This window comes from Apus apus, chromosome 4, assembly GCF_020740795.1.
Source record: "Apus apus isolate bApuApu2 chromosome 4, bApuApu2.pri.cur, whole genome shotgun sequence".
NCBI lineage: Eukaryota > Metazoa > Chordata > Aves > Apodiformes > Apodidae > Apus > Apus apus.
Window position 1 is genome coordinate 2,769,463 of NC_067285.1, and position 12,814 is coordinate 2,782,276.

The window sequence follows — 12,814 nt, forward strand, 5'->3', positions numbered from 1 at the left end:
CAAAACCAACAAGCTGGCATTCAACATTCACAATTCTTGATCACACCTCAGCACCAAAAATGTAACTACATCTCCACTGTGAGCCTGATGGATTTTCCTCTTCCCAAGAATGATTAGGGGCACATCCAGGCCCTGAGGCAGCAGCAGAGCTGAGCAGAGGTGCCCCAGCTCACACACCAGATGGGTCAGCACAACCTGGTGGGGACTGAGTTTAACCTTCTTGAAAAATGGATTAAGAGAGGGAGAGTCTGAAGCAAGTTATAAAACCTAATACTTCTTATACTTAAATCAGTGAGGCATTCCCCAAACCAAGACGTTAAGACTGGTTAAAATGAGCTCCAAGGCTTAATGCTGACATTATTTTTACGTGAAGTTGATTGCCCATAGGAGTTGCAACCTGGAAAGACCTCCTGGCTTCCAGGCATCTTGCTCAGCAGAAAGTGAAATACTCCCCCTTGGATCTAAACCAGGCCAAAACCAACTTTGCTTTCATTAAAACAAATTTTCTGTAGGAATCTTTGTTTTGGGAAAAACTTCTTGTTCTACAGGATTTCCTCTTAGAGGACAGCACTGACTAGTTCACCTATGAAAAAAAATAAGGACAGGTCTCCAGCCTAACATCTTTTACACTGGAATGCCCTTAAAGTTATTTTTAATGGGGAGAGAAGAAGGCAGCTAATCCCTAATATTCCACCTCACAAGAAAAGCATCATCGCCCACCATTCTGCTCTTCTGAAGCCAGTCTCCAGACAGTGCTTGCAACCTGTTTCCAGCAGTTGGCACTGATGAGCAGCTCTGTTTTTCAGTAAGTCTGCACTGCAAATCCACCTCCTTGCCCAAGATTTAACTTGGCAATGCTACACCAACAGTCAAATCTTTGCTGGCATGAAGTAGATTAATTCCATGCAAGTGTTTATGCAGATAATTATGTGAAAACAAGAAAGTAAAAGTCCAAAGCCCTGGGGTATCAACAACAGAATTCTTTCATGAAGAGTTTCATTTATATAGAAATAATTGAATTTATACTGTAGTTACATTCACAAAACATAGACCTGGCTAAACAGCTTATGGAAACCCAGCTCTGGAGCACCATGTGGAGTTCTTGGGGCTTACAAAGAAAGTCTAAGAGGATGGTTCAGAGAAGGCAACATGACTAAACCCATAGTTTGAGAGGAAAAGCATCTCTGAAAAGCCAAACACATTCAATGCAGAAAATGACGCTTTAAAAAACAAGTTCATCATACATTTTATCTGACTAGAAAAAAAATGTATCACCATCAGCAGTACAGCCCTAAACCAAGCAGTGCTGAACGTGTAAGCTGAGAAATCACTATTTCAAATGGACCATCTAAATATCCTATCATCTTTATATACTTACACCAAAGGACCATTTTCATCAGCTTAACGAGTCTGCCTTACACCATCAACTAGGAAATATGTTTTTTAAGTATTTGAAAGTCTGGAATTACTGGGCATTTAAAGATAATCATACGCTTTAGCAACTAATTTAAATAAAATATTGAAAACAATTTTGAGGAAGAGAATTTATTAACCTAAATTGTATATGATAGCTTATGTTTAATAAGATGTTAAACCCACTGCTACTATGGACAGGACTACAGTTCTTGAAGGAACTGGCACATCCACTTTAAGACCAAATATCCTATGGCTTTTGCTAAATGAGTGACCAGGCCACCAGCATTTGGTGAGCTTGTCACAACTCTAATATAACTGTCTTGCTAAGATGGGCATGGTGCTGGTTAAACCTGGTTGGTAAACCATCATATAACCAAGGGAGTGACCACAGACATACTGCTGTTTTTTCTGAAAGCCATGGTTCTCAAACACCTCAACTGGGAGAAAAAAATAAAAACAAAGACTTGTTTAGATCCACTGCAGACAGATGACTTGGCCACCCTGCTTTTACAGTTGCCTCCAGAACCATTTTAGAGCAAATCCCTCAATGTCCCTAAATGCAAACAACCATTTTCCTGAGGAACTTCATAAATAAGGTGTCACTATCACTCTGTCACAGGGTTCACCTCACAGGAATCCAGGATAATGGGGACAGGCATTAGCAGGATAAATAATGTGAAGACTACATTTTGCTTTTATAAACACTAGACTTGGAAAAATTTGAGAAGAAGTTAATATTGAATTATTTCTTACCAGCAGAACAGGGAGGCAGGCCAAATGAACAGCAGAAACCCTGCAGCACTGTGCAGAACCAGGAGAGACAGGCAGAGAAGAGGAGGCTGTCAGTCTAGGAGCCAGCTAATTAACCATGTACTGGAATGGTAGTTTGCAGGAGTGTAAAGATGAATTAAAATGTCCCAACTGGAAACTAATGAATAAACCACAACCACCGCCTGGCACCCAACGTAGCGTTTTTATGCCTTTACCTGTAAACAAGCCCTCAGACAACGGGCTGTGTTCCTTGGAAGGCAATTATTAACCTCCCTTTATGTCACCAGTAAATAAAGGCTTTCATCAACTGATCTGTAAGCCTTAAATGTTCTATCTTTAGAAAGAGTTTTTAGTATTTGATCAATAGCTTGAAAAAAAACAAGTCCAAGTTTAATAGTGTGGTGAAATTTTAATGTCAACTTCTGAAAGGTTTTAAGATTGATAAACAGATACCAATTTGCTCTTAGAGAACATAAAAAGTAGGTATGACCAAGTATAAGCCAGTACTGTGGGGTTTTTCCCCCCATAAGAAGTAGTACGTAATGTAGAAATTCACGGGCCCAGAGCACTTTGTCATGACACCACCTCAAATGATTGGTAATTAATGAGAGTGGAAGTAGAAATGTTATCTGTAAAGACAAGCTTGGTCTAATAAACTTCAGGGTTTGCTTTCTGCCTTCAACTGCAGACTGATAATTTTCTTCACTTTTAAAAAAGCTATTTATATATACATATACACACAAAAGTAATGGAACAAGGTTTTAAGCCAATATCCAAACCTTTAGAACAGTAAGGAAAAGTGACACAGAAGAAGATGGTCATTTTCAAAGCAAACAGTGTGTTCACTGAGAAAAATAAATAGCCTGCAGCATTTAGGAAATGCTCAATTTCATCTTTGGGACAGGCACATTAAAGTTTATGTATCATCTGCCATTAATACAAATTTGATACTTTGTCACATAAAAATTTTCTGCAGATGTTGGATTTTTCATTACTGTTTGTCAGGGAAGCAGAGAGAAAGGTGCTCTGTCCCTACCACAAGGAAGGGCAGCTAAGGTGCAGAGTAATCAAAGCCAACACTGAATTATTTGAGAACAATTAGTTGAACTGTTTGGATGAGGTCTCAGGCTTCAGGTCAGAACCTCATTTCAGAAGCATTCCCTTAAGCAATCCTGACTGGATCTACTCTGCACATCTTCACAACTCCACAGCAGCTTCATGTAAAAAGAGGTTCACCTAACCTGGTTTCCTTGATGTTTTCCCTTTTAATTTACAGAGGTGTAATGGAAATAAGTTTTTTCTCCTTGCAGTCATTAAAGACTCATTTCCTAAAATAACTTCATCTTCCCCTTGTTCATCGAGGCTGATTATTTTGGTCCTGCTTTCCTAATGGCTACATTTTTGTACTTAACATTTAAGTTTAAAAAAAAAAAAAAAAACCACGAACCTTCAAGTTCTAATTTCTATGAAAATAATCCTAGAAGGCAAAAACATGTTAAAGCAAATTACTTGTTAATGACCTGGTGTTCTTGTCTTTGTAGGCTTTCATATCGGACCGGTCAAGACACGGCTAATTGCGACACGTGCAGGAACAGTGCATGTATTATCTATAGGTAGGTTAATTCCCACCTTCCTCCTCAGGGCAAGTCATGATTGCTAGCCTTGACTCTTCAATACCACAAAACCAGTTCAAAAACACCTGTTTCTAAGTCTAAAATTTTCAGGTCAAGAATAGATGACACTGGGCAGTGCTGCTGCTGTAGCTCTTGGATGTGAGTTCTCACCAGGTGGGAGCTTCACTTCCACAGAGCTGGAGATATTAAGCATTTTCTGTCCAGCAAGTCAACACACTTCAAACTGATTTCTATAGCAGTAACTCCTGGACTCAGGAAATTATTCTGAGAGAGACACTTTATAGAAAAGAGAATCAGATTCAAGCTGGACAGTTTTCTCAGTCAGATGACACTGCGACCCAGGCTTTCGTCTACTTTTGTATTAGCAAAGAAGTTTTAAAATATGCAGGGCAAACACATCCTGCCCAACACCAACAGCACCAGAAAATTCTTTATATCAAACCTTTGCGGTCTTCATGCAACAGACAAGACCTGCTGCACATCTACAAAGAGCCCCTTCAGCAGAGCTGCTGGGAAAGGGCAGGGCTGTGGAAGGTACATCCAGGTTTGCCCATTAGTGTCAAACTGATCAAAAATTGCAAACTTCTTGAAGGTTTTGCTCAAGATTGTTCTCACCTGCTATGATCTCTCCTCTACAAGGAAACAGCTGGAGTTTCTCACTAGAAACAGGCCAGGTACAGGAGGTGAAAGGATACAGCTTCTTGTTTCTCTAAAGCAGAGGTTCCCCTCCTAAAATTCATCAGCTGAGACCCCCATTTTGGAATGTGTTGTCTTAGAGTGAAGGAGTAACAGACAGTGGGGCATGACATGAAGCCACATGAGCCTTATGTGCTTCATACTATCCTCCTCCATTAGAGTCTTTTAAAATAAAACTAAATCTTTTCATGCACTGCAGGTAAGATGAAAACAAATGCATCTCAGCATCCCAGTATTTCAGAAAAATAGGCTGTATATATAGTACAGGTGGAAATTTATCAAGATGACTATGAATTACACTGAAGATACAAACTAAAATGAAGGTACAAATGTTGGCTAGGTCTGAAAGCACAGAATTTTCCCCTTCACCCCTGAATTCTCTACTCGGTCTCCGATTTAAGCAGAAGACCTGGAGCTATTTATACATTATCTGCTAGCTGCCTGAAAGGGAAAAGGGATGGAAAACTTCCAACTCCACATTTTCTGTTTACCAGCTAACTAGAAAAGGGAGCAATGCTGGTGCAGGGGAAGGAATCAATTAGTTACCCTTCCCTAAGAGCAGCCTTTAGAAGCACACAAAGCCTACCCTGCCTCCCTTTCTCTGAGCTCACCCCTGTGCCATTTCTGGCTTGGGGCAGCCTGTGAAGGTACAACATTGCACACCTTTTTTTAATCAGGGAACTGATTTTTCTTTTATGAGCTGAAAAAACCCAATTGGAAATTTTTAAATATTTGGATTTCTAGCCAGCAGATTTCAAGTTAAGAAACCTTCCAGTTTCTACTTCTTACTGCAAATGAAATGAGGTCAGGAATGCAGATTTCAAGTGTTTCCCTATGGACAAGTGTAGCAGCCACGTCTGGCTCTTTGGGATTTCCCACCAGAAGAGCCCTTTGGACTGAAGCTGTCAATGCTGGGCATTGCCTAAAGCAAAGTTTCCAGGGGAAGTTTTAGCAAAAATCAGCTCAGCTTTTTGACAAGTTAGGAGAACACATGCTGCAGGCGAGAAATCCAAAACCAGAAGAGTGCAAAATGGGAGCTATGAGAAGGCTGAATTACTAAGACAAGACAAGTAGCCAGAAGGGATTAAAAAAAAAAAAAATTAACGGATGAAATTACAGGAGAAAAGGACAGACTGCCTTGTAGGAGCTTCTGCCCCTCCACAAGTCAAATGCTACAGTACTGAAGCCTCTGAAGGAGCAGCAGCATTTCATTAGTAAGGATACTAAAGCTGCTGTTCAATGTAGATGAAATGCTGCACCTTCACAAACAGCTGGCATGTCAAAATGCTGCCTAGAGTTATGGGATCTCTTCAAGACAAAACACCTTTTAGGAACACAAGTTGAAACGTGGATTAAACAGTTCAAGATGCACTGAAAACCTGAGTATCTTTGAGGGCACTGACCCTGCAAGCTGTCAGTCCCTGTCAGAGTCAGACCTGGAGGACCATCCTGTCTGACCTACTGCATGTCCACTGACTGCTTCTACATCAGGTTCCTAGGTTGGACTCTCCTCAGTCTTGAGCTCTTTCACTCAAGGAGTAGATGGGGGAGACTTAAGAAAAACAAGAACCAATGCTCTTGTGGGACAAATCAGTAATTTAAAGAAAAAGCCTTCTTTCCCATAATTGAATTTTTAACACTTCGGTTATGAACACAGTAACATTTAAAAAACATCCTGAGCTGTTTCAAACCTTTTAAACTTCAGTGAAAGAGCATCTTAGAGGAATAATTAAGTTACCCTGCTGACTACCCACCTGCATCCTGTAATGTGAAGTACAGCACAGATGCAAAGCTAGAATGCAGAAACAATCAATTTAATACATTCTTCCCCTTCAAGATGACTTTTAAGAACATCAATATAATGTAGCACAAAAGCTAAAGACAGTGTAGAAGGCAACAGAAAACACTGTTGTACTTAAAGGGGGTTTTAGTTGCTTTTTAGTATCAAAAATGGCTTAGGATTCTGGTAAGGACAGGATCAGTTGTGTCTTATGGAGCTTTAGGCTCTAACACAGCAGAAAAAACTTACTGGGCAACAGTAAGTTAAAAGCTGAATATAAAATCCCAACTCCATAACAACAGCCTAAAACAACCAGGAAGAGGTATTCTGCATTATGACTTTATGGTAATTAAAAAAAAAAAGTTAAAAGTTAAAAAATGTGATTAAATAGAGAAAATAAACAACCATTTAATCAACTGTTAACCTGTCTAAAACGTTCATCTATTTCATTAGTATCAATAGCTCATAAGCCAAGGTCACAGAACAGTTTCAAAATAATCTTCTTAAAAACGTAAGACAAATTTACAAACAAGAGACAAATATTTACATCTTTTTTTTTTTCAAACTAACAAAATCACCGTTGAAATTTTTAAAGGCATAAAATAAGTTTTATAAACATTTTTTGTCAGGACAAAGTCCACTTAAATACTGAAGTCTAGCAAAATCTTGCTATCAGGATGACATTGCATTGATATGCAGAAACTGTACCAATTCTTTTAACTTCCAAAACCCACGTGGGCTAAAATCTTCACAGCCTGTTTTATTCTGTGATTATCTCTTCGTGGAACTGCCCTTTCTGCTCCTGTTTAAATTTCCATCCCCTGTGAATTTTAATCTTTGAACAGAAATCTATGTGACAAAATGAGGCTTCTGTTTCCTATTTCTGTGCATTATTCTAAGGCTTTTATCGAGAATTATTTCCATGGAGGAGCATCCTGAAGAACTCATGCCAGACTTTCCTTCAGTCAAAAAGGTCAGGAATACTCAGCAGCTTTTACAAGGCAACTTTAGCTTCTAGAAGTAAACTTTTTACTGGCTCAAATCACTGCATAAGGGGAACAAAGAAATCGAGATCATACTATTACAGTTCTTGGAGGGAAAATTATTCAAAGCTATACCAACCATTTTTTTTCCTCCTTTTTACTCTTATATTTTGAACTATGCTGCTTTTCAGTACTCAATTTTGTCCTTGATACTTAAGTTATTCTAAGGTGAGCTCCAACTGTTCAACACTATTAGACTTTATGAAATGTAACTGAATACAACTGTGGCAAATTAAGTAGCTTAAAATCATGGTGATACAAGTTAACTAGGAAGCACAGAGCCCACATGGAAGCAATTCACTTGGTATAGGTTTGATATAGCCATAATTATCCAAATAAACATGGCAATACAAAGTGAAAAATAAAACAAGTAGACATAAATTCCTAAGATAGCATCCGTGCAGCAAAATCAGGTAACTAAATGATAAGTCATTTTCATCTTGTTATTTCCTCCCCAAATTAACTTACATTCCTTCTCATCTGATCTCTAGACTGTAAGATTCTTAGTAGAAACAAAGGATCTTAGTGGCTTCCTAATGCTGAGAGTGCTCTGGATCAGGGGCATTTGTGGTTTTTAGGATGAAATAGGAAATTCAACACAGATTGCTTCAAAGTGTATGAAGCTAATTTTTGAGTGATCAGTGCTTATCTGGATCCCTTTCCTCCAAGATGTGGCATACACTAATGCCATGTCATCCAATTAACATGACCCAGAAAGAGACACTTGGATATTATTCTTTAATTCCTGCTTCACCTTGCCTACTTAAATGCAAAGAGTTAAGCTGCTCTACAAACACGCGCAGGCTTTGGGCCTTAACATTACAAACTAGGTAATAAAAAGGTAAACACAAGAGGTGTCAGCGGAAATGAGAAGGTTGAGTAGAAGGAGAAAGGTTTTGTCTTGAGGCAGAAAGCAGAGAGGCTGCCCAAAGCCTGTGCAGGCTCCATCCTTGAATGAGACAAATGGATAAAACTCCCAGCAAACCAGTCCTGAACCTAAATCATTCTGATTCTGTGATCTTACAAGTAACCAACATATTGAATTATTAGCATCCAACAGTCTTTAAGTTATTCATGTTAATAATGTCTATGTTACAAAAGAAGAAAACCCACCCGTACTTCTAAGCTTGTTGCTAGATACTCTCCCACAGCCCATATGCTTAAAACCAAATGGTTATGACTCCTCAAACTCGTTTTCAATCCCTGATACTGCAGCAAAATTAGAACAAGTTCACTCTGCTGCCAGTGTGCAAAAAATAAACTCATTAACATATATTCTGAGAATCATTAAACCCACGAAGCCACCACACCAATCCCTAATCCACAGTGCTAGGATTTCTACTAGGATGTAGAAAACAAGATTAGCCAGGAAGAAGGAGCCTGAGAAGTCAGCCACCCCGTGTGCCATGCCTTGAGTGAGGTGCCCACACTGTCCACCTTGGCTCTACGTCCCCCCCTTTATCATACAATATGCCCTATGTTAGAATCATTGAATGGCATCACTACAGTTTGGGTTGGAAGGGATCTTTAGAAGGTCATCTAGTCCAACCCTCCTGCAGTAAGCAGGGACATCTTCAACTACACCAGGTTGCTCAGAGCTCCATCCAACCTTGAATGTTTCCAGGCTTGGGGCACCCATCACCTCTCTGGGCAATCAGGGCCAGTGTCTCACCACACTCATCGTAAGAATTTATTCCCACAACATCTCCTGAAAGCACTGGGGTTCACCCACAATACACACAGGCATATTGTGTCACACAACCCCCAAAGCACCTCTGAGATGTTCTCAGGACCTCTGAGAGCAGCTGGAGGCCAAGCCAACCCACGCTGATCAGTGCTGCTTCACCATGAGGGCTCAATTAGAAAGCCAGGCAGTTCTTCACTCCTCTCCCCTCAGGTTTCAGGCACCAAGCACACAGCCCTGCCCTGATGAGCAGCTATTCAATATATTTTCTCTTTCTTTCCTGAATATGACTCAAATTCTGCATAGAAAACACTTTTGTTCCAAGCTTGTCCTGGAGTGCCTGTTATTACAAGTACAGGAGTCGGCATTCTTTTCCAAACACAACAACTCCATTTCACAAGTACAAAAAGCAAAAGGGCCACAAAGCCCAAAGCAAAACAGAGAAAGCCCACAGAGGTTCCTGCTGACTTCAATCCCAAAATGACAGGCATGTATGAAAACAGTTTCCAAGGCAGCACTCAGCTGCCCTGCTGTCACTCTCTACCTTTCTGCCCTGCCTTCCCTCCCTCGCTACAAACCCAACGTCCACAGCAAGTCCCTGGGTCCTCCTGGGGACAACAGGAGATCATGATCCACATGTCAGCCAGGCTCCTCAGTCAGTTCAGTGCATACCCATGCTGTGCAACAAACAACAGCAGGAGCTGGGAAATGGGAAAGGAAGGAAAAAAACCCCAACTTTTATTAAACATGAATAAATCAATCTACTCTTGGGTTCCCGTTGCACTGGTATCAGTCCTGAGCAGAAAACAAGATGACAGAAAAAGCAGGTTCAGGGTCCTCTGCTCCAGGGCTCAGCCAAGCACAGGCTAATGGAACTTGGAGCTGCATTTGCAAAAAGACTTTTGATCAGCCCTGGACTAGACTCATCACACTCTAAGGGAATTTCAAATATTTTAATTACAAAGTTCTCTCCTGTGTTTAATGAGCACATCAAAACAAAATCCTCAAAGGTCTGTGACTTGATGTTATTTGGCCAGATTTTTCACTGGAGTGACATCTATGCAAAGACTGATAAACAGGCAGCTGCCCTGAACCATTCTGGTAAACCTTGTAAGTATTTAGTTGTTTCAGGAAACCAGAATACTTATCACAGACTAAATGTTACTGCTGCTCACACAAACAGTCTGCTTGCACTAGTTTCATGCACAGGGAAAACTGGAGACAGGTGTTGACCACGGAGAAGCTCCAACCCCATATCCCAAAACTGGCAATAACGTAGGCAGGTGAACCTTTAGTGTGTCCTAATCGTGTGTGTCAGGCAAACATTTGTGATCCTGGCATTAGATAATACTTAGATTTATCTCTTCGTTTTGTAGGTATTATTTACAATCATCAGCCCATTGAAAAATATGATTGCATCTAAGGAAAAAAACTGCTGAAGCCAGTAATTATCATTTCTGTCATGCATAATGCCAGGAGAACATAAGAGCCCTCACTAATTAAATTTATGGAGTTATCATGGGGAGGCTTAAACAAGAAAAAAAAAATAGACCAAGTTTGAAAGTGAAAAGAACCACATAGCACAGAGGATTTAAAGAAAAGGTCTGAGAAGAAACCTATAGATACTTGGGATACAGAAATAGCACTGAGAACAACACATAATTGTGAGAGATGTGACAGGTGACAAAACCAAGTTCATGAATGCAAGAATTGGAAAGCTAGATGATCAGTCTGCAGAGAGTATCTGCAACTCTAGAACCAAAATATAAAGAAGTCATACAAATATGTAACACTTGCTGAACCTAATAATATATCATGTGTTTGATATCAACACAAAAAAAGTCAACTGTAAATAATTTATAAAGATGTGCAGACAATTACAGAATAAGGTTTTTGCTTTTTTACTGCAGCACAAAAAGGTGCACACTAGGATCAAAGTTTGCCTGAGAGGTCACATTAAAAAACCAAAGCTAAACTGATAAATAACAAACTATTATTTTGCAAAATTCACAGCTATAAATGCCGAAATAATCTGAATGCTTTGTTCATCCTCTTTATTCAGAGGCAAAATATTTAACTTTGATGTAAATAGCTGAAAGACAGAATGTCTTTTCCTGCTTAACAGGGAGGTGGTGGAAATATTTTGAATATCTGAACTCTTACCCAATGTGTTTCTCTCTTCCACATCACTCCAAATCACTGAAATGCTGAACTTTTGCTCAGAATGTATTTAAGTTAAACTAGGCATGGCCAGCAACAACAAAAAAAAGACTTTACCAGCAGCTCTTGATAGGGCTTCACTGGGAAGTCCTTGCAGGCAGGCAGACAGCCCTTCAAAACACTCAAGGACAAAAATATCCCAGACTTCTCTTAGCATCTTTGATTCCCTCTCCACCACCCTGCGAGGACAATGAATTCCACAGGATCAGCAGATGGTATCTCATGGCATTACGTGCTGAGCTTGCAAAGGCACTAAAGTCCCCCAAAATCTCCCAGGAGTCACAGCATTACTTTGGTTGGAAAAGACCTCCATCGAGTCCAACCACTAACCTAACATTGACTTCCATCATTCCAGCTGACTTGGAGAATTTCCTCTGGAATGACACCAGGTGTTTTGCACTGTTTTCATGCACTCCAGGTGTGCTGCCACCCTCCTTAGGGCAGACAGTAGTAACAGAGTACTAGCACCAAAAGTTCAAGAATCCCTTTTAACATGAGCCACACTGGGAGCACGAGGCCTAAAAAAGCCCACCTAACTTCTCTAGTGGTTTATGCCAAACAAGCACCAGCAGAAATAACTCGGAAAACATTCTTAACACTTAGCCAAAGCAAACTGACATCCAGGAACAATAACCTCATCCTCACACAATGCTCAAGTGGCACAATTTGTCAGTGCAAGGCTCAGGACAGCTCAGCAGCAGGGCTGAAAGGGCAACCTCTCAAGTGCCCCAACAGACCCAGTCACACACAGTCTTCACTTCAGTAACTCATTTTTAGGTATAAATTATCAAGCAAAAACGTAGGAAAGAAATAAACTGACCCTGTGCCTACATCCCCTAAATTTCACCCCATCTTCTAAATTCATCCTGATACCCAAGTGCCACATTGCAGTGCAATGCACACGACAGGATGAAGAGACTCAGCACAGAACTTGCCCACAAGCTGCTGCTCTACCAAATGCAACCAAACCCACCAAGTTTCAGAGGAACTGTAAGTGACCTAGATTCAGTTTTGAGTATTAGACAGAATTAACCTTTTGCTGAATTTATCATGTGGTTCTTTTGTTTAATAAGGTAGGTTTTAGATGATCTGCAACAAGCTGTTGAAATGAGGGTTGTAATTTCATCTTTATTAGCTTTCTTAACTGCTGGCAGGATTTTGTAGCCAACACAGTGTGTAGAATTCAGGAGGTGTAATTTAGAGCTTCAGTATATTTTTTGTTTATGCAAGTTCACAGTTTAAATGAGTATTTCCCTTATTTCTCTTAAATTTTAGTATTATTAGAACAAGCAAGTACACACTAGCAACTGCTGAAACAGGTTCTCTCCATGTTGCTTATTTTACCTACAGATCTGGTCAGCTAAATAAATGAATCTACATCATTAGATGTTTTTGTCTCAGCAGTCATTTACAGCAAGTAGATTTGATGTTGCTGTCCTCATTTGTAGAGCCAAGTTTGGAAGCTGTCACCATATGCCAAAGGTTTGCACTGTAAAAGAGAACTGGTTTTTTTATTTACTTTTCCCACGTGTATCTAAGAGTCTGTGCATATGACAGTCAGTTTGGGGAA

At 40.0% G+C, this 12,814-nt stretch overlaps 2 protein-coding genes across 3 annotated transcripts in view; one reads left to right on the forward strand and one right to left on the reverse strand.

The window, feature by feature from the left end:
* Window positions 1-12,814, reverse strand: part of DOCK1 (dedicator of cytokinesis 1) — a 296,429-nt gene that overhangs the window by 185,521 nt on the left and 98,094 nt on the right. The window lies entirely within an intron of this gene.
* The window catches only part of INSYN2A (inhibitory synaptic factor 2A), a 43,534-nt gene that overhangs the window by 29,565 nt on the left and 1,155 nt on the right, over window positions 1-12,814 (forward strand). Inside the window, exon 3 of the mRNA XM_051617680.1 lies at window positions 3,729-3,800. Coding sequence (XP_051473640.1) covers window positions 3,729-3,800 — 72 coding nt within the window. The remainder of the gene's footprint in view (window positions 1-3,728; window positions 3,801-12,814) is intronic.